The following is a 22,871-nucleotide window of genomic DNA, read 5'->3' as shown; positions in this document are numbered from 1 at the left end:
AAGGTGGTCATTGGGCTGTAGAATGGCTGAACTGCAAAGGAACAATTATTCAATGGGAAAACTGAATTCGACCAGCTTGACAAGGTAATCTCCAGTCCATCAATTTTTTTTGTTGAAGTACATTGAGACGTGGGTACCTCAAGTGGATTATATGCCCAATTTCATCTGGGAGACTAGGGAGTTCTACATTTTGGAGATCCATCACCCTAAGCAATTTGAAACCTACAATTAGGATTTGCAACTGCAGTTTCTCCAGCATTTCTCGGATTCTACTGAAGTACAACAAAGAGCGAAGGTGTAAAGTGGAGCGGTTAAGAGAGAGAGAGACTTACCAATGCCACCATAAGTAATTGCAAGTCGGCGTGCCTTGGTCCGTGATGTAGGCGCTATGTTCCCATGCACATCCAGAAATCTCTCCTCCTTGCCTTCTGATATTGAGAGGTCACGTAGAAGATCATGAATACGGCATGTTTCAACCGTTCCATTGCTCTTCCTTATTGACACCTGAATCATGCTTCTACTGATGAGCTCATCAAGGTAATCCTCTACTGTTTGATCCCTTTGGTTCTATTTTTGAATGTGTCTATCTGCAAGTCTTGATTTGTCTTCATATTCTGTATGATGGAAATTGGACTTCACTGTTTTATGTAAAAGATTTATGACTCTTCCTTTTTCCTTGCAGGTATTTGATATCAATGTTCAGTTACATTGTTGCTTTGTGGAATAAAACTGCAAATCTCATATAAAAGAGAGGATATGTGGCTATTAAAGTCTTTTTTCTTCACTTTGAAACTGGACTTTATGGAGGATGCCTTTTCTTAGGTTTGAGACATGTCCTACCATTTCTTTACTTAGTTCTTATTGAGATTAATGCCCCTAAAATTGATTTATCAGATTTTATTATGCCTTTCTTTTAATAAAAGATGTTTGAGATCCTATCTTGATCTCTATAAGTTTATTTGCTGATATGTTGTTTTTGGATCTTGAACTGTGGTTAATTTTGTAGCCGGTAGATATGCTATACCAGCTCTGATCAGAAAGTAGGTAGATATGCTATACCAGCTCATAAATTCACCAGTAAAATGGTTAGTCTTGTAAAATATATGGAATGTTTTTTTGAAGATCTGTTTTCTTGTAGTGTGTACCATATGATGTGTGGCTCCGATGTTCGGATACCAATTAGACTCAGTCGAGGAGTCAAGAGTCATAGCAGTCATTGCGTAATAGGCCTGTGGAAAATGATCATAACTGGTAAGAGCAGTGTCTCCTTGCTGGCCACACACTAGACAGGTCACCTGACAGCGGCCAGAAGAATGAAGCAAGCAAAAGCTATGCCCAACAGAATGTGTTATGGCTGATATGGGGCCTGAAGACCAGTGTTAGGAGGACACTTCATGCAGGACAACAATCTTGAAGCATCTGCCTCATTGCATACCTGAAGCAGTTATTTCCAGGTCATGGTTATACAAATTAAAGGAGTGAAGGATTTAAAGATACTTGAAATTGATCTGTCTGATCATCAGTGAAAGTCAGTAGGCCATGCCAAATACTATTTTAGGTCCCACTATTATAATGCTATAAATTTTTGGCCTGCAGGGAATAGATTTGTTAGCAGGAGTGGAAGCAGTCATAAGCCATTAGTGGTGAAGGATTTCCAGATCCCTTGTGCTCATGCACCTGAATTGGCACCTCTTCCTCTAAGCTCATCCTTATTCCCAAGATCTGCTGCAGAAGAGGTTTGTAGATCTCTCATTTCAATATATCAGAAATGAGTGAGGACCACGTCTCCTTTTCTTCTTCTTGGTTTTTTTTTTTTTTTTTTTTTTGTTAATAAGAAAGATTTGCTCTATGGCTACGAATTTTTGGAGCTTAAGTTCTAAATCCGTAGCCTTTGACCAATTTCTGAAAAGCTTAGATTTAGGGGCGTCCAGTACAACCGCAGGTTAAGATCCCTAACCGCCAGAAAAGCCTTTACCGACGAAACTGTTACCGGCGGTTAATGACCGCCGGTAAATCCTTTACCAGCAGTTTGGCCTTTGCCGGCAGTTAAAACCGCTGGTAAAGGCAGTTTTCTTGTAATGGGACTAAATGATTGGGATTAAACTCTCACCATTAAAAACTTCTTGAGGGCCACAAAAGTTTTGGATCGCACTAATATTTGTGTTTTCTCTTCATCCAATCTATGTAACTTTATGAATAGGTTGGATGGCAAATAAACATTATGGTGGGCCCTGAAAAAGTTTTAACATTGAGAATCATTATCACCACTGATTCCTGTGGTGTGGTCCACTTGAGCCTTGGATATTCCTTAAATTTTGGTCCTATCTGATGAAATGATACATAAAAATGGATAAATGGTGTGGATAAAACCCATACATCACGGTGGCCACTCAAAGCTCTTACCCGTTCCCAGCCGGAGATGGGCGAGGTAGGACACAATCCGCGTCCCACCTTGGACCACATCTCCTACCGTTCCTTTTTCAGGTCAACTACAGGACGAATAAGACCATTAAATTCTTTCAAGTTTGATATATGGCCTATCCATGTGCTGTCCACATGAATAAACGTCGGGATCGCGATTCACGTTTGGCATGGATACTAAAAAATAAAAATAAAAAGGAAATTTCATGCAACTTTTATGGAGCGGATGTATTAGCATTCGCTTTTTATATTCTAGTAGAGTACGCCGATTGCGTCCTACCCCGCATGTCTCCGGCTGGGAACATGCATCAGCTTTGAGTAGGGGTGTACACAAACCGAGCTAGCTCGGTTAGCTCACTCGACTCGACTCGACTCGAAAAAGCTCGATTTGACTCAGTTCGAAGCTAAGTTCGAGCCGAGTCGAGCTGATTTTTTTAGCTCAAAAATGAGTTCGATCCAAGTTTGAGCAACCCCAACTCGACTCAATGCGGATTGAATCTAGCTCGGATCAAACCAGTTCAGTGACTCGGTTACTTTGCCATTAATGTTGCTCACCAACTGTTTGATAAAATGACTCAACAAAATGTAGCTGGTAGCAAGGAAGGTATGTACATGAAACAAATGCTCATTTTCTCTTTGTTTTTCTTGGTTTTTATATTGCTTAAGAGGTGTTTAATTAAATACCTATAAAACCATTGCCTCTGTTTGTAAAACAGTAGGATTTTGAAGTTGCAATCCAAATGTTTGTGGAAATGCCTCAATGATGAACTCGGCTCGATCTTGGCTCGAACTCGGCTCAAGCTGGCTTGACCTGCTGACCGAATTGAGCCGAGCTGGCCAATCAGGCTCGAGGACCGAGCTGAGCCAAGTTCAAGTTGAGGTTAGCCAGTGGCTGAGCCGAGTCGAGTTGAGGTCAGCCAGTGGCCGAGCCGAGTCGAGCTGAAGCCAGCTCGACTCGATGTACACCCCCAGCTTTGAGTGTCCACAGTGATGTATGGGTGTATGGGTCTTATCTACACTCCATCCAATTTTTTCATATTATTTTAGGGTGTAAACCTAAAAATGAGGCAGATGCAAGGCTCCAGTGGACTTCACAGTGAGAATTAAACTCTTACCATTGAAAACTTCCTGGGGGCTATAGAAGTTTTGGATGGAACTGATATCTTTATTTTCTCTTCATCCATGTCCATGTAACTTTATGAATAGGTTGGATGACAAAGAAACAACACGGTTGGCCCTACGAAAGTTTCAAGGGTGAGGATCATTATCACCGGTGCTTCCTGTGGTGTGGTCCAGTTGAAACTTTTATATGACTCATTTTTATCTTATAACCTAAAATGATACGAAAAAAATAGGTGGATGGTGCGATAAGACCCACACATCACCGCGGTGGCCACTCAAAGCTGCCGCCCATTCTCAGCTGGACGGGCCGGGGTGGGACGCAATCTGCGTTATTTACACACACACACACCCCCGCACGCTCACGCTAGTGGAATTTCACCACCTATGGTACTCAACCCTGACCGGGAGTTGAAACTCATGAGAGTCTACCACCCGAGCAAGAGTAAGGACTATTAAGGAGAATAATAATGCTACACAACAGAAGATAAAATCCAGATCTTAGCATTACGAATCAGCCCAGTCAATGCTGAGATGTCTGCCTTCTGTTACTGCCAAAGGGGATTTAAATTCATACGGTTTTTTATTGTAATTATCTTTTTGTAACAGCTGTATATTTGATTTTGTATTCCTTCCTAATATAGGACTCTTAAGTTCTGTATATATATCACTCTGATTCAATCAATATGATAGTAGGATTATTTCCATTAATTGGCAGTGTGCATTTATCTTACATGGTATCAGAGCACCTACCTCTAACGAGATCAAGATCCGAAATTCAAACCATGTCTTCCGCAACAGACGCTCCTTCCTCCACCACTGAAAATCCCTTGGTTGTGTTCAACATTACTGCCCAGATTAATGAGAAGCTTACTCCCTCCACTTTTCCTCAATGGCGTGCTCAATTTGAAGCACTGTTAATTGGGTATGACCTAATGGCCTACGTTACTGGGGATTTACAGTGCCCTCCCCCTGACGATACACCCACTGCTGCCTCCCAAAAACACCATTGGGTTAGGCAAGACAAGCTTATCTTGAGTGCTATTCTTGCATCCACCTCCCCCACTATCACTCCACTCATCGCAACCGCCAAAACATCTCAGGCAGCCTGGAAAAAATTAAGCACCATGTATGCTAGTCGCTCACGGACCAGGGCCATGCAATTGAAGGAAGAGCTCACCTTAATTCAACGAGGCACTCGCTCTGTCCCAGACTATCTCCATGCTATCAAAGCATTAGCTGATGAAATAGCACTCATTGATCATCCCATCTCTGATGATGATCTCACTCTCTATGTCCTCAATGGACTTGGACCCGATTTCAGAGAGATTGCCGCTCCTATTCGGGCTAGGGAGAAATCCCTGATGTTTGAGGAACTTCATGATCTCCTTGTCGGTCATGACAATTATCTTCGTCGCATGGAGGCCACTCAACAGCAGCTTATTGCAGCTACTAATTTCACGGCGAATAAACCAGGAAATGGAGGCCAGCAACAGAGGTATTTTTCCAAGAACAATGGTTTTCGAAACGCTAATTCAAACCGATCGGGCAACAATTAGTCCAAGGAGCATAAATCGAGCAACCAGACCTCGGGCCGAAACAACTCAGCCCAAAAACGATTTCAGCCCAAATGTCAATACTGTGATCAATTGGGTCACACGGCAAAAGGATGTCCCCAGCTGCAGCCCACCGACTTTAGTGCAAACTGTGCTGCGACTTCAAATCCTCAGAACTCCAAGTGGCTTCTTGATTCTGCCACTTCACACAATATCACTGGTGATCTTGGAAATCTGTCCATTCATTTTGAATACGATGGCACAGATGAAGTAATACTTGGTGATGGTACAGGTTTGTCTGTCTCACATGTTGGTTCATTAACCCTAAATTCGCCTCAAAAAACGTTCTACCTTCGTGATACACTTTGTGTTCCTAATATTCACAAGAATTTAATTTCTGTGCATCACTTCACAAAACAAAATAACGTCCTTGTTGAATTTCACCCATTTTATTTTCTTGTGAAGGAACAGAAAACGGGGGCGATACTACTAAGAGGAGCATGTGAAAATGGAAATAGGAATGCCAAATTAAATTATTTTTTCTTCCAAAATTCCTTTAAAAAACTTGTAAAATTTCTAATTGTTGGGCCTGTCGTTTTTCTCAAGTTTCCTTAAGGTTTTTCATAAATTTTAAGTTAAAAAATTGAGGTTTTAAAAATCTGAATCCCCAAAAGATGAACGCTACTCTGCTTAACAACCCTTTGAAAAACTTAATTTGAAGCAATAATAAATTGGTTTCAGCAAAACCACCTTTTTTGTAAAAATAGCTAAGGCTTAGCCTAAACCGCCTACCTACATCCCCAGTTCCCTCAACACACCTAACCGACGTTGCCAATCTCTCCGTTTGTTAACAATTCATTAATCTCTCTATTCCCCCTTACAAAACCTGCTCCGAAATTAACCATTAACCCTCCTACATAGCCCAGGCTAGTGACGGTTTCCCTACCGAAGGTTTTGGAAAAAAGGGTAACTTAGGGAACGCTAAAATCGTTAGATTTCTTAGGAAGAACTTTTGGTAATTGACCGGTAACTAAATTTTAAAAAAAGGTAAACCCGCTAAAAGGTTTGTTATCTTTTTTTTTTTTATGGGAAATTGGGCTTAATGGATTTTAGGGACTTTTTCGGATAGTTTAATGTTAACAATTGAAGCCCCACGCCCTGGGGAATTAAGCTATTTAGTTAAACCGTTAACTGCAGCGTTAGAATTGGTAAAACAACTACTCGGAAAATATTTTTGCACATTTAAAAAAAATTTCAGAACCTAACAACGTTCTGTTTCAGAACTTTATGCTTACAATAGAATTTTTTGTAAAAGTAACTCGCGTTAAACTTCAAAGATGTCGCAATGGGTAGAAAAAAAACTACCACTTTCAAGGGTTAATGTTTTTTTATTTTTATTTTTTCTCAGCCTATTAAAATTGTTTCTATGTTTAGCCATAGAAATAAATAACCAACTTAATTGACAAAATATTTTATTGGTTTGGTAAAAAACAGGCCTTAAAACAAGGGTATATATTTTTGTTTTTATTCACGAAAAAACCAATCTTTTCCAATTCCAAAGTCAACCCAACCAGAACCAGTTAAATTCCTTCCTTCCTTAAACCAATTTCACCTCAAGAAGAACAATTCCACAATTATCTTATATGGTATCGAGCACCTACCTCTAACGAGATCAAGATCCGAAATTCAAACCATGTCTTCCGCAACAGACGCTCCTTCCTCCACCACTGAAAATCCCTTGGTTGTGTTCAACATTACTGCCCAGATTAATGAGAAGCTTACTCCCTCCACTTTTCCTCAATGGCGTGCTCAATTTGAAGCACTGTTAATTGGGTATGACCTAATGGCCTACGTTACTGGGGATTTACAGTGCCCTCCCCCTGACGATACACCCACTGCTGCCTCCCAAAAACACCATTGGGTTAGGCAAGACAAGCTTATCTTGAGTGCTATTCTTGCATCCACCTCCCCCACTATCACTCCACTCATCGCAACCGCCAAAACATCTCAGGCAGCCTGGAAAAAATTAAGCACCATGTATGCTAGTCGCTCACGGACCAGGGCCATGCAATTGAAGGAAGAGCTCACCTTAATTCAACGAGGCACTCGCTCTGTCCCAGACTATCTCCATGCTATCAAAGCATTAGCTGATGAAATAGCACTCATTGATCATCCCATCTCTGATGATGATCTCACTCTCTATGTCCTCAATGGACTTGGACCCGATTTCAGAGAGATTGCCGCTCCTATTCGGGCTAGGGAGAAATCCCTGATGTTTGAGGAACTTCATGATCTCCTTGTCGGTCATGACAATTATCTTCGTCGCATGGAGGCCACTCAACAGCAGCTTATTGCAGCTACTAATTTCACGGCGAATAAACCAGGAAATGGAGGCCAGCAACAGAGGTATTTTTCCAAGAACAATGGTTTTCGAAACGCTAATTCAAACCGATCGGGCAACAATTAGTCCAAGGAGCATAAATCGAGCAACCAGACCTCGGGCCGAAACAACTCAGCCCAAAAACGATTTCAGCCCAAATGTCAATACTGTGATCAATTGGGTCACACGGCAAAAGGATGTCCCCAGCTGCAGCCCACCGACTTTAGTGCAAACTGTGCTGCGACTTCAAATCCTCAGAACTCCAAGTGGCTTCTTGATTCTGCCACTTCACACAATATCACTGGTGATCTTGGAAATCTGTCCATTCATTTTGAATACGATGGCACAGATGAAGTAATACTTGGTGATGGTACAGGTTTGTCTGTCTCACATGTTGGTTCATTAACCCTAAATTCGCCTCAAAAAACGTTCTACCTTCGTGATACACTTTGTGTTCCTAATATTCACAAGAATTTAATTTCTGTGCATCACTTCACAAAACAAAATAATGTCCTTGTTGAATTTCACCCATTTTATTTTCTTGTGAAGGAACAGAAAACGGGGGCGATACTACTAAGAGGAGCATGTGAAAATGGCGTCTACATGTTTCCAACTTCACTGGCGACATCAAATTCCACCACGGTTGCTAATGTGCATGAACGAACTTCAATAGATGGATGGCACAAATGTCTTGGTCATCCATCCATGAAAATTGTTCAAAGAATTGTTAATTTATTTTCTCTTCCGCTTTCCACCAAAAATTTCCCATCTTCATGTACTTCTTGCAATATCAATAAAGCACATCAACAACCATTTGGCTTAACTAGTCTCAAAAGTTTTACTCCTCTTGAAATCATTTATACGGATGTTTGGGGTCCGGCTCATGCTACCGATCTTGATGGTTCCCGGTACTATCTCATTTTTGTTGACCACTTCACCAAATATATGTGGTTTTATCCCATTTCATCAAAGTCGGGTGTCTTGTCTATTTTTCCACAATTCAAAATTTTAGTTGAAACTCGGTTTCAATCAAAAATACGAAGTTTCTACTCGGATAATGGTGGTGAGTTTTTAAGTCTAAAAAAATACTTGTCCATTCATGGAATAAGTCATTATACCACCGCTCCATATACTCCTCAACAAAATGGAGTCTCTGAACGTCGTCATAGACATATTGTGGAAACCGGACTCACCTTACTACAAGATGCCTCTCTTCCTCTCACATATTGGCCTCATGCGTTTCAAACCGTCACATATCTCATAAATCGTCATCCCACTCCTCTTTTGGAAAATAAATCACCATTTAAAGTGTTGTTTGGTCAAAGGCCAAACTATCTTAAATTAAGAAAGTTTGGGTGTCTTTGTTATCCTCTCACAAGGCCATATAATACTCACAAAATGCAGCCCAAGTCCGTACCTTGCATTTTTCTTGGATATTCTCAAACACAAAATGCTTACAAGTGCATGGATCCTCTTACAAACAGGCTCTACACGTCACGGCATGTCCTGTTTGATGAACATCTAGGCCCATTCAAAACTCCCGGCCCATTGACTGATGCTAATCCATCCATTGAATCTCCAATAGTCTATCTTCCCCCATCGAACTCGGTTTCCCCATGTTCCAGAAATGCCACTTCTGTTCAACCGAATCCATGCACCTCATCTCTTGAAATCCAGCCGCCAGTGACGTCGGAACCGGTTGACGCTGTTGGAGCATCACCTCCAAGTAATATCTCTTCCATTCCTGTTCTAGATCCCACACGCACATCTGATGCTCTAGGTTTTGGAGATTTAAATCCAATGACTCAATCTATTGATTCCAATTTAAATTCCATTCCTTCGCATACATCTCCGTTAATTGCATCTTCCATACCCTCGACCTCCGTTTCAATGCCGACTATAATATCTGAAAAACGCCCATCTTGGCCTCATTCCATGACCACACGGTCAATGAACAATATCTTTAAACCCAAGCAGATTCATGCTATTACTAAACATCCCCTTCCATCATCCATTGAACCAACATGTGTTAGTCAAGCTGTCGCTCACCCACAATGGCGTGAGGCTATGTCCAGTGAGTTAACAGCTCTTATGCGACATGGAACCTGGGATTTAGTTCCTGCTCCTGCGCATTGCAACCCAGTCGGATGTAAATGGGTTTTTAGGGTCAAAAGAAAAGCTGATGGCTCAGTGGAGCGATTCAAAGCCAGACTTGTTGCTAAGGGGTACAATCAACGTCCTGGCCTTGACTATAAAGAAACATTCAGTCCGGTTGTTAAGCCGGCAACTATTCGAGTTGTTCTATCCATTGCTATTATGAATGGCTGGATGCTGCGACAAATGGACGTCAACAATGCCTTTTTACATGGGTCATTGACAGAAACAGTTTACATGGTGCAACCTCCGGGGTTCAAAGATCCTTCAAAAGCTGATTATGTTTGTAGATTAAAAAAAGCAATCTATGGGCTTAAACAAGCTCCCCGTGCATGGTACTCAGCCTTAAAAAGGGCTCTTGTTGAGCTTGGATTTCAGAATTCTAGAGCCGATTCTTCTTTATTCATCTATAGACATGACTCTGTTACTTGTTACTTTCTTGTCTATGTTGATGATCTTGTAATTACGGGCAGTGACAAAAAATTTGTGGGGTCCATTATTGACAAATTGGGTGCTAAGTTTTCATTGAAGGATATGGGTAACCTTCATTTTTTCCTAGGGGTCGAATGCATTACAACTCGTGCAGGCTTGTTTCTATCACAACACAAGTACATTCGGGATTTACTACAAACCACAAACATGTTTGGAGCAAAGGATGTATCCACCCCTCTCTCAACCAGCACTCCCCTCCATCTTCTAGATGGTACTGTAGCTGTGGACAGCACTGAATTTCGAAGAGTAATAGGCAGCCTTCAATACTTGTCTTTAACTCGTCCGGATATCTCTTATGCAGTTAATAAACTCTCCCAGTTTATGCATAAACCGACTATCACTCATTGGACAGCTACCAAGAGGCTCCTCAGATATTTGAAGCAGACAATATTTCATGGGATTCAACTAAAACCAGCAACTGCTCCATGCTTAACCACTTATAGTGATGCTGACTGGGCAGGCAACAAAGATGATCGAACTTCAACTTCAGCATATATCACTTTTCTTGGATCCAATCCAATTTCATAGAGTTCTAAAAAATAAAAAGTTGTTGCACGTTCCTCAACGGAAGCAGAATATCGTGCCCTTGCAAATGCCGCTTCCGAAACCATGTGGCTGTTAGCTCTCTTCCATGACATTGGTTTTCCACTCAAGGAAACGCCTATGCTTCTTTGTGATAATCTTGGTGCCACACACTTGAGTTACAATCCAGTACAACATTCAAGGATGAAACACATTCAGATAGACTTACACTTTGTGCGTGATTTGGTTCAAAAAGGCACACTTAAAGCCTGTCATGTTCACACTGAGGACCAGCTTGCAGATCTCTTGACAAAACCACTTTCCAGGCAGCGCACAGAATATCTAAGGATCAAGATTGGTCTTGCCGATGGCAGCCAAATCTTGCGGGGGCGTATTAAGGAGAATAATAATGCTACACAACAGAAGATAAAATCCAGATCTTAGCATCACGAATCAGCCCAGTCAATGCCGAGATTTCTGCCTTCTGTTACTGCCAAAGGGGATTTAAATTCATATGGTTTTTTATTGTAATTATCTTTTTGTAACAGCTGTATATTTGATTTTGTATTCCTTCCTAATATAGGACCCTTAAGTTCTGTATATATATCACTCTGATTCAATCAATAAATTTGTAGGATTATTTCCATTAATTGGCAGTGTGCATTTATCTTATAAGGACCCATGCAAGCACTTATAATACATGGAATATAAGTAATTAAAATTAAACCGTCCAAACCATTTATGAAATTTCAGGTGTATCATCAACCAAAAATTAAGCCTATTCTATTATTCAACTATTATATTGGTGGACATTTGTTGGACGGTTAAGAATGAAAAATATCCAAAGGCCCTGTTTCAAGAAATAAGTGTCCAAGAATCTGAGGTCAGGATGGTTCAAGCTCAACTGTGACCTACCGTTACTGATTTCTACGATTTAGATGGTTTGATTTGAGTTAATGTATGCTCAGTGTACAGTTTCTGAGTGCCTGCGTATCAAGCGTCGTCTGCGACCGGAGCATAAAATAAAACTCCCCTGTATAAATTCCTCTATTCATTTTCTCACCCTCTCAAACTTTCGCGCCCAAAAGATGAGGTCTTCTACTGTCCAAACCCCTCAGAAATCTGCCATCCGTCGATCGAAGGAGAAATCCCACAAGGTGCGTTTGAAAACTCTCTCTCTCTCTCTCTCTCTCTCTCTCTCTCTCTCTCTCTCTCTCTCTCTCATTTCCCTTTCCCTTTCCCTTTCGCAGATCATCGCAAAATCCCTAAATACAGATTTCTTAGCTGCATCCGAAGCCGATCCGATCGATACTTCGTCCATCTCAGCAATCACAGAAGGAAATCAGGAAACTGATCTCTCCAAAGTATGTTTCAGATCCCAACTCTCCGAAATCTGTGTTGAAATACATGCAATCTCTCACGTTCGTATGTCCCGTCTGCAGAGCGGGCCGAAACCCTCGTTTTCATCTCTGTCGGACGCTTCTGACCCGACCGATGCGTTAGAATCCTTCCCTACACCGTCGATTACTGACGGGAATCAAGTATCTGGCGGATCAGAGGTTTTCAAGACGGAGAATGTGGACGTTCAGGTGGCCGTCGATTTACTGCTCGCCGCTCGTTTCCAGGTCCTGAACTCTCCCAATGTTGATCTCCGATCGAAGAAGCTTCTGGATTGCCTGATCAAGAGCGCAATCGAGCCGTTGGGTTGGCTGCCAGAAGAGCAGGACAGGTTTTACGGGCTTCTCCAAGCGAAGGTATGGATCGGATTACTCTGTGTTTTCATATGGATCGTTTCGGTGTCAGTCGTCATGGATCGAGATGCCCGAACTGGGACGGGATTTCCTGGCATGCCGCCTCCTACATGACGGTTTCAAGGGACGACACGTGCGTTGCACGTGAGACTGAGGCTGAAATGAGATGACGCAGCGGTCAGAAAACAGATGATCGATACACATTAGCTCTCCGTTTTTTTTTTAAGCTCGAAATTCAAGATACTGAAATTGGACCGATCTAGTTTCGGAAGGTTGAAACCAGCGAGAATGCGGTGAGTTGGGTAGAATTCCCGATAAAAAATGATGGAAACTTTGATACTCTTGCAGTGTGTGATGGGTGATACACAGGGACTTTTACTTCAGAAATTGCATAGGTTAAGTACATGTAATTCAAATAAAACTGTCATAATTGTGGGTCCCTGTTTGGATATATAAACAGCCCTCTACAGGGGACGCGGATCGCCTGGAGAACTAGTCAGTGGCAGTCACCACAGACATCCCTGGTGACCCGACTCTGTGGGATCCACTTTGATGTATGTTTTTTCATCCATGCCGTCCATCCGTTTTGCCAGCTCATTTAAGGGCATGATCCTAGACACGAAGAAGATCAAAAGCTCAAGTGGACAACACGATGGGAAATAGTGGGGATAATGACATACACTCTTGAAAACTTCCTGGAACCGACTATGATGTTTGCCATCCAACCTGTTCATAAGGGGTCCAGGGCAGGATGAAGGGAAAACACACATATGAGCTTGGCCAAAATGTCTTTGGCTCCGAAGAAGTTTTGGACGGTAACTATTCAATCCACAGTGTCTCCCATAGTATGGTCCACTTAAGCTTTGGATCAGCTCATTTTTGGCTCATGCCCTAAAATAACGGGAAAAACAGATAGGCATTGTGGATAAAACAAATAAATTAGAGTAGGCCCCACGGTGTCGGGCCACCAGGGTCTGCATGCAATCCGTATTCCGACAGCCTTTAAGCGTAAGCTGTATGGGGCCAACTTGATGTCCTTGAAAATCACTCTTAACTTTCTTCAGCTTATGTACATGATCCCCAAAAAAATAATGTGGGTTCAAAACTCAAATGGGCCACGTTAGAAAACTTCTCAGGGCCCATCGTGACTGAACAGGTATGTTTTTCCCACTGACACCAAAAAACCGACAAATATTAGAGTGATCCAAAACTTTTGAAGTCCCACCAAATTTCAATGGGTGGGTATTCAGTCCTTGCTATTTCGTGTGTGATGGGGCTCGCTTTAGTTTTTGGATTTGCTTTATTTTTAGTTATATCTGACGTAGGAAGCAGATCAAACATATTCCTAATTAACACACATGGCCAGTGAGAAAGCTAAAGAAAAATTGACGAAATTCAGCATAATTTGACAAATTAACCTATCTAGTCGACATGTTGAAATTTCGCTAGAAATTTCAAATTGGTTGATAGACAATTTCTGTCAATTTCGACCAGTCGACAGATTTGGTCAACAAGTCGAAATTTACAGAATTTTTGTTTGTCTCTAGACATTTTTTTAGCCTCGACAGACACTGAAAATTTATGCATTTTTCAAAATTTATTTTCTTATTTAATTATGATTCTTTTTTATTACGTTTTAGGGTTTGTTTAAGGTTATATAATGATGCTAAACTCATTTTTCCTTTTAGTATCAGCAAATTTATCTATCAATAAAAAATTTTAGAAACTTTTATATCTCTCGTAGATTTGAAAATTTTCTCTTGTGGATTCAAGAGTGCCCTGTAGACTCAAGGCATTTATCAATCAAGGAAGACGGTAATCGACCTCATCACGTCCTTCCCTATGTCAATTTAGTATTAGAACGAGGTTTTTCCTCGGTGGTCTCTAACGATGGGACAGGCACAATCTCATTAATAGTGCTTTAGGGAATTATCCTTTAATAACGGTAACTTTGGAAGCACCACAACGGGAGAATCAGTAGGTCATGCAAGGGCTACAGACTACCATCAATCGCATGATGGAGGCGTTATAACAACTCCGTGTTCATGGCGATGATCCGCCTTTGGCAGGTGCTGGAATTCACAATCGTGCTGATCGTAGGACAATGCCGACAATGAATTGCATAATCACACCTGAGGATGTGGGATCCAGCGATGAAGAGATCAATGACATAATCCTCTAACATCCTGGACAAGGTGGTGATTGGGTAGATCGGGCAGATCGAGATTTCAAAATGAAAATCGATCTTCCTAGCTTCAACGGCCAAATTCGCATTGAGGACTTCTTTGATTGATTGTTTGAAGTTGAATGTCTTCGACTATATGGATATCGTTGAAGAGAAGAAAGTTAAACTTATAGCCTACAAGTTGAAGGGAGGTGCTTCAGTTTGGTGGGAACAACTTCAGCTCGTGCGGATGAGATAGATGAATACGTCAATACGCATGTGGCCGCGGATAAAACTATTATTACGCGCGCGATTCCTCACTAGCGATTATGATCATGTATTATTCCAACAAAATCAAAATTGTTGGCAGAATAGGCAACCGACGATAGGTTATATAGAGAAATTATATTGTTTGTCGGCGAGATGCAAAGATAGCTAATCGGTGAAGGGGTTATGCAGAGAAATCTCATTGTTTGTCAACGAGATGCGACCTGATCAAGATGAATTCGCGACAGGCAGCTGGATTCAACAGTGGCGTACGTGTAGCCCCTATGGAAACAGATGACCAACCCAATACTTCTAAAGTGGACGAATAACTTCTCATAAATGAATGAGATTTCATCAAACAATCTAAGGAGACGAGAGAAAAGAAAGCAGATGTGAAATCTATGAACATTCTAGAAAATGTAAAGCCAGTGTTGCAGAAGTTCAAGATGATTGTACTCACCAAACTTTCCGACGAATTGTCCCCTATATAGGAGATTTGTCTTTCTCAGAAAATAAATAATCAATCTACCGACCAGGCCCAATTTGAGATTATGTATGCCCAAGTTCCTAAACATGTGCTTGACTTTTTTTCATTGCCTAAACTACCTGAAATGAATGTTGCGGCGAAAAATATAACAATTCGAGTAGCAACTATTCATGCTTATATCTAGGTGAAATTAGAGAAGCCTACTGCATAGTACAAGGAAGAGGTTAATAAATGTCAACACCCGAAGTTGAATACGTATTGTGAACCAAGTTCATTGAAGAATTTGAGAAAGTTGAACACATATTGTGAACCAAACTCGAGAAAGTTGAACACATATCGTGAACCAAACTCGAGGATGAGTTTTTTTTCAAGTGGAGGGGTCTGATTACGACATGGATCAAGCACATTCCTAACACATGACCGCATGAAGCCCTAAGAAAAATTGATAAAATTCAATATAGTTCGATTGATCGACCAATTGAGTCAACATGTCAAAATTCCTCTAAAAATTTCAGATTGGTTACTAGACAATTTCTGCAAGTTTCGACAAGTCGACAGGTCGAAATTCATAGAATTTTTGGTATTAGTCTATGGACTTTTTTAGCATGTTTGACCAATCGACTCGCCCGGTCAACGGCAGGTCGACAGAAGGTGAAAATTTACATGTTTTTCAGAATTTGTTTCCTTATTTGATTATTATTCTTTTTATTAAGTTTTAGGGTTTGTTTAGGAATATTTAAAGATGTTAAAATCGTTATTTTCAGTACCAATTTATCAATCTATCAATAAAATTTCTTAAAAACTTTTATATTTATCATAGATTTAAGAATTTTCTCTTGTGGATTCAAAGGTGCCTTTCGGATTCAAGATGTTTATCGATTGAGGAAGACGGCGATCAACCTCATCGCATCATTCCCTCCCTGCCTTAATATCCTAACATGAGCTATTAAAACTGACTACTAGAGTGACTGTCACAAGGTCAAGATGGTGGGCCCGACATAGCTCCTCCTGAGGCAGAGCACAGGCAACTCGCGTCAATCGAAAAAATTAGGCTTATTTGATTAGCTAACTATTCCATTTGGTGGGCCTTTATCGGATGGTTAAAAAATGAAAATGGTCTTATTTCAACAAACAGTCCAATAAGAGGTTAGAATTTTTAGGGGGCTGTGACCTAGTGACAATAAGTTCCAGAGTTTAGTCGGTTTAATGTGAGTTAATGTATGCCTCGTGTATAGTGTCTGAATGCTTGTGTATCAAGTGTCATACTCAGCCAGAGTATCAAATAACTCCGCAATAAAAATCACGTAGGAAGAGATAAATCAAAAGAGGTTACCTAGTGAGGAGTAAAGGGGATTTGATAGGCTCCACATGAGATAGCCCATGGGAGGCCTGGTTTCAAAGTTGCAGTTACGTTTTGATAGTATCATGATTGGAATTCGGAGCTCAGGCACTCATGGATGCAGGGGATCTCATTTAAGAGGGAAGCCAATGGGACAAGATGACCGGTGTTTTATGCAGATATGTTGCCTTGGCCCACCGAGGAAGGGTTCTTATTTGTCAAATCCTAGTGGGACCCACGGTTTGCTCCTCAGGTAGCAAGCTGCTCGTATCCTTGGGGCCCAGATCTCCTACAGATTAAATGAGTTAAAATTTTGTTTCCTAAAGTGTTCGTAAGCTACCCAGCTAAAACGCTGATTCCGACTAAAATATTCGTAATCGATTCATTGATGAAGTGGGCCGCACACGCATAGAGAGGTAGATATTTCGAAGAATGAAACCAACGCTCTACATGCAAGATGGGAACATATATCTGTAGGATTGTACAGATGTACATATGAACTTGGCCCGGGTCGGGTTAGGCTAAAATGACTTAAGCTGAAGCCTGGCCTGAAATGCCAGCCCAAGCCCGGCTGACCGGCCAACCTAATAGGTCAGAGCCTGGTCCAAACCTGGTTGGGCGAGCGACCTTACTAATTGCCACTCATAGCTCCTACCAATTGAATAGGCCCAATCTGGGTTCAAAATCTAGGCCCAAACCAACTCAAGCTGGGCCCAGTTAGACAGTTACTGGCAATTGAGAGGAATTTTCTGCCTTCGGATCCTCAGTCCTTTGATTGCGTAGAGGGTCCCATGATTCAGGTGATCCAGATGGATGATCTTATGGGCCCCAGAGAGGTGGGACTACACCCGAAAAAATCTCCTCGATGGGACAAACGTTAGTTTCGAGGGGTGGTCTTCAAATTTATAGATAAGAAATGAAAAACAACAAACAATCCACATTCAATCAAAAACAGCCCACAGATTGAATGGCTGTGGTCTTTTAATCTTGAAGATTTTTTTTTATGATATATCCATAGCAGGGCCCACCAGATGAACCGTCCAAGTCAGAAAATCTCCATCCCACTCATACAACTTAAGGGACGGGGACGCATTGCATAGCCTCGGTCATGGATCACATATTGTGAAATGATATGTACGAGTTTTGTCACCTCAGTTCCTTAATTTTTTTTATTTTTTTTTTGTTAGCTTGGTACACCCCACTGTCAGTTCACACTTCACTGTTAGCCACCCCTACTAGGGATCGATACCAAGACCTCAGTGTTGAATCGAGGTATCTTTCACTCAGCCTGCCGCTTGAGCTATGGATCAGGGTGTCTCAGTTCCTTAATTTGGATATGGACTTAACCAGGCAAAGGCTGGAAGTGAATTTCATCATACTGTAATGTGAGACTATTTTATTAGCGCGTTAGACACTGGTCGGAGAGTGGCACACCAACTTTCAAAAGATTGTTAGATCGAGTATGCACTCAATCATATTAGGCGGGCCAATGAAATAGCATCATGTCATGAATTAGCGAAACACGGTGTTACCCCAACCTGACCGAATTCGCTCCCACAGAGCCTCCGTTAAACACTCTGAATGATTGAGAGATATGGCCATTGGAGCTGTGATATGATACAGGTAGTAGATGACTTCATGGAGCATCAGGATCAAAAGAAGTCATGCCAGAGCCGATATGCCTAACTAAAAGACCTCATTCCTTATATCAGCCTCTCCAGCTTGACTTCTTTTAATCCTGACACTCCATGAAGTTGGTCCCTGATCGTTGCTACAGCTGGTCCACCAACTTAGCTGTCTATCTTCATCTCCAAGCTTCTACCAGGGCTATTGCAATTTACAACTGCAAACCCATCTTGTGGGGTCAGCCCACTCCAAGCTGTCTTGCCACATTGCCACCACCCCATGTGCCATGTGGTCACCACTCACATGCCAACCTCATAACACACATGTTCACCGTTCCACGCGAAAATATCAGCCATTGAGGGGAATTATTAATGTTTGTGGCCCACGTTGCTTAGAAAGTTATAGATAATGTCTTATAAAATTACAAAAGAAAACAATACAATTTATATCTTTTGATGCCACCAGAAATTATTAAAACGCTCACCAAAAATATAAGTATACTAACCCACTTATAATATTCATGAAACAAGAAAAGAATCGAATTATAAAACTTTAGTCTGTTGAGGGCCAAAATGTGAAATATTTGGCCTAGACGTGTCACTAAAACGGACGGTGTAGGGTGCGGCCCTGTTCCATAGTGGTTTGGGACACGTACATCACAACCGTTGAGGCCAAGGCTGCGTTCCAGCTTACTTACCGGAAAAGGGATACGAGACATGGCACGTGACATTAATGCTGCTTGATTTATGTTTAAAAGTCCTGCAAATCCATTTAGAACATGAGCATCTTGTCGGGGGATTGCGGAGGCAAACAGAGGTGATTCATGCAACAACCAAGTCTAATCACAAACACTCTAAATTTAACGTAGAAAAACTCTTTCGGAAAAAAAAATCACGACACCAAGCACAGAAAATATTATGAAAGCAGAAATTATAAAAGATACAGAGAATATGTGATTTGAAGTAGCCTCGCATCTCTCCTTACAAGCCCTTAAAACTCTAGGAACGAATTAGAGAGTCATTCAAATACCCCCTAATCTAGATTACACTCCTATTTATAACCTCTAGGAGAATCAAAATCGGAATCGGAAACAGATCCCGCAGATACGTAATTCTACATAACTTTTACGCGATCGTTCGATGACACCTTTGATGAGACTTCGATAGCATTGATTAGCCTTCAATGTCATTGAACAATCTTCAATGGAATCAAACTAATACCAAAATGTTCCAACGACTAAACATGAAAAATCCAAATTTTTACAATAGCATCGAGGAGAACTTCGATGTCATTGAACTTCCTTCGATTACATCGAATAGGACACCAAAAGTATCCAACAACCAACAGGAAAAATTCTAAATTTTTGTGATGGCATTGAGCAGGACTTAGAATCCGGCGTTTATTCATTCGAGCAATGTGAACGGCTCAATGGGCACAATGGTCACACTTATAGCTGCTGGGTCTGATTGTGGTCCATGGATAGATGATTTGGGGCCCACTGGCCCACCCTACTTGATTCAGCCCCAATAACATTGAGCACAAGGGTGATGGGTGGACTGTACCATTCAAGCCTTTTTGGGGGGACCCACATAGAGGGCTTCAGGCCAGAGCCAGCCCTTAATCACACTAAAAAAGTGAAGTGCCAGTTAGCATGTGATCACATGGTTTTAAACGAAGTCCCCATGATCCCACAAACCCTTCATCATCCATACAACAAGAGATGTCTTCAGTAAGCTAGGCCTCGGATGGGGTTTTGTTGACCCACTTTGGGCCACACACGTGGGGGTTTGGATTACATGATTTTGAGACACCTTCCCAGAAATGGTGTCATCCAGAGGTTCATGAATCCAAAGGTAATAATCTCTTCATTATCCCAACATCAAGATCCAGATCTCTCATATGCCATTGTTAGTTTGTTACAGACATCGACAAGTATCTATGTGAAACGTCCCTTGGGTCCCCTACGCGGGAAACATGGGCCTATCCACGAGAACAACATTGATACACTGGCCATCCACGTGTTTTCTGTTATTGTACATGTGGCGTAGGTGTAGCCCAATCCGAGCCGTCCAAATTGCCAGCTCCACCTTAGATGGGACATAGGCTCAAAAAATCAGATTGATTAGGCGATCACTTGGACAGATGACTGCTTTTAACTTTAAGCGTCCAATAGATAGCCACCGGTTTCCCCAGTTAGGATCACCTGCTAGGCTGCAATTTTGGAATGGGCTGCATCCATGGCCGCATCCAAGATCTCGGTGGTACAGATTGAGGTACATGTATGCCACGTGTACTGTATCTGTATGCATGAGTTGGATCATCTTACTCCGGCAGCGTAACAAATAACCTCTAGGGCTAACCACTAACCAACATAACACCAGAGTGCCCCAAAACGTAGGGTGTGTGCTCCCTCGTAACCCCTATCGGGTATGGATTGAGCTGGAACTAGGTAAGAGAATAACTTCATACTCTGGCAGAGTGTGATGGATGATATGCAGACACTTGGGAATTAGCTGAAATTGCATACATGGCTTACAAATAATTCAAAATCAACCGTCCAACTCACGTGTCCCAGTTTAGATTTATCAAGAACAAAAGGTACGCCTCTTCAAATATGTAACTAGATGATTGGTTGACATTACTGGACGGTCGATAATGCAATATATCAAACGGTTCTATTTTAAAGTGTCCCACAAATCAGAGGTTAGGATTGCTCAAACAATCTGATTCTGGGATGTACAGACATCGACCATGCGTTCCACAATTGAGTCTGTACAATTTGAGCTAATGGATGTCCCTTGTACAACCCAGAGTGCCTGAGTATGAAGCGTCATCCCCAGGCAGAGTATCAAATACCCCACGAGGGAATTAAGGGTCCCAAAAGTCACATAGAATATACATTGAATTTGGAAAGGGGAAGGGAATAATCCAGGGTGTTTGTATGGGAGAAAAAGGAATAGAAGCGTAAGAAAGAGAAGCGTAGTAGGTTGGTGTTAAGGAATCATGTGGGTGCATGTGCACTGAGCCAGGAAGAACATGCCCAAAGCAAACATGTGTGGGATAGGAGACTTGGGTCCTTCCTATTGGAGGAAGTGGGATGTGGGGCCCACTTTTGCCACCTTAAATGATATCATGTGCACTTGATGGTGTCCAATCCTCCATTTCAAAGCCATATAAATACCCCCTCTCAGCCCTTGGATCATATGGGGCATTGAGTCATCTGTTCTTATCCAGCCAAAGGGAGTCAGAGATTTTCAAGCTCTAAAAGGAAGTGGGTCTTGTCTAGAATCCTCTAATCATGGGAACTTCTCAACCATCTCTCATCCCAGCCCTTGATTTAAAGGGCACGTGTGGATCATCAATTGGGTCCATTTGGACCAAGGTTTTGATACTCCAAGCCATGAGAAGAAAGCTAAATAAGAGGCCCAGGATCTTCATGAGGAGAAAAAGGTCACTTCTAGAAGGTTCTAGAAGGCCCACCAATGGTGTGGAAAGAAGGGTCAAATCCCTACAGAAGCTTGTACCGAATGGGGAGTCTATGGCCTTGGATGGGCTTTTCAAAGAGGCAGCTGATTACATAGTCTGCTTAGAAATGCAAGTGAAAGCCATGCAGGTTATGGTCAACGTATTATCAGATTCAAATGAATAAGAATAACAGTCCTTGTAATATCCATTTCTCCAAATGCAGTTTGGGAGTCCTATATACTTGTTTGCCACTAACTACCGTTGGTGATGTGGGTTTTTCTTTTATTTTTCAAATTCATTTCCTTCTTGGAACGGATTTTTATTTAAGTTCTTGTATGTTCTTTCGAGTTCAATGGGTTTATGGAGTTTTTGTGAATCTTTCTTCTCGTGTGCATTGTGCACATTGAAGAGTAGTTGTCGGCACTCAAATTGGATTGCGTCAATGTTTTCATTCATAATGTATTTTGATTTTGATTTAATAGATTTGATCGTGTCTAGTGACATTTCCATATCATTAATTGGAGTCATAGTTTAAAAACTTGAAGGAAAAAAAAAAACTCAACTCATCATCTTAAAACTATTACGAGAATGCAGATTAGCATACTATTAATCTTATGTTTTAGTTGGAGGTTTAGCTTCATGAATATCTACTAGGACAACCAGCTTAGCATGTTTTATATAATGCTCGGGCCAAATATTCCATTGTTAGCTAAAACATTTGATGTAGAGCGGGTCGCGAACAGTTGCATGGCTAAGATGGATCAGAAAAGGTCCAGTCGACAACAGAAGTGATCTAGAACCTTAAAATAGTCATATCTCGCAAACTGGGATGAGTTTTTCAATATACCATATATGATTTTGGGGTAGGAGAAGCTACTTTAGCCAACCAATCTGCTATTTCGGGTTCCCTATGCCGGATTTGCGAGATTCCCTCAAATTGATAGTCAAAAGTCCAATTTATTTTCGTTTTACTATAAATAGTAAGTTTTAATTTGAGTATAACTCTTCATCCGTGGAAGCTTAGGAGTTGTGTCCAATATGAAAAGAGCTTAGAATAATTAGGAGAACGGTTTGGTTGGACACAGGAAACTTACTATTTTTTGCCGAAAACTTGCACTAGTAGACACC

General features: G+C 41.4%; 2 protein-coding genes across 2 annotated transcripts; both read left to right on the top strand.

Annotated features, from left to right (window-relative positions):
* The first annotated feature begins 1,528 nt into the window (after window positions 1-1,528).
* Window positions 1,529-12,836, top strand: LOC131225137 (uncharacterized). The gene is made up of 4 exons (XM_058220582.1): window positions 1,529-1,736; window positions 11,613-11,801; window positions 11,895-12,008; window positions 12,087-12,836. The coding sequence occupies exons 2-4, from the start codon at window positions 11,733-11,735 to the stop codon at window positions 12,507-12,509; spliced, it is 606 nt and encodes a 201-aa protein (XP_058076565.1). The 5' UTR covers window positions 1,529-1,736; window positions 11,613-11,732; the 3' UTR covers window positions 12,510-12,836.
* Window positions 12,837-20,532: 7,696 nt separating this feature from the next.
* On the top strand, window positions 20,533-22,058 carry LOC131225814 (transcription factor UPBEAT1). The gene has a single exon (XM_058221405.1). It carries the CDS (start codon window positions 21,577-21,579, stop codon window positions 21,925-21,927), a length of 351 nt encoding a protein of 116 aa, XP_058077388.1. The 5' UTR covers window positions 20,533-21,576; the 3' UTR covers window positions 21,928-22,058.
* The last annotated feature ends 813 nt before the right edge of the window (window positions 22,059-22,871 follow it).

This window comes from Magnolia sinica, chromosome 14, assembly GCF_029962835.1.
Source record: "Magnolia sinica isolate HGM2019 chromosome 14, MsV1, whole genome shotgun sequence".
Lineage (NCBI taxonomy): Eukaryota > Viridiplantae > Streptophyta > Magnoliopsida > Magnoliales > Magnoliaceae > Magnolia > Magnolia sinica.
The sequence above is the reverse complement of the archived record's forward strand: the minus strand, read 5'-3'. Positions and strand labels throughout refer to the sequence as shown.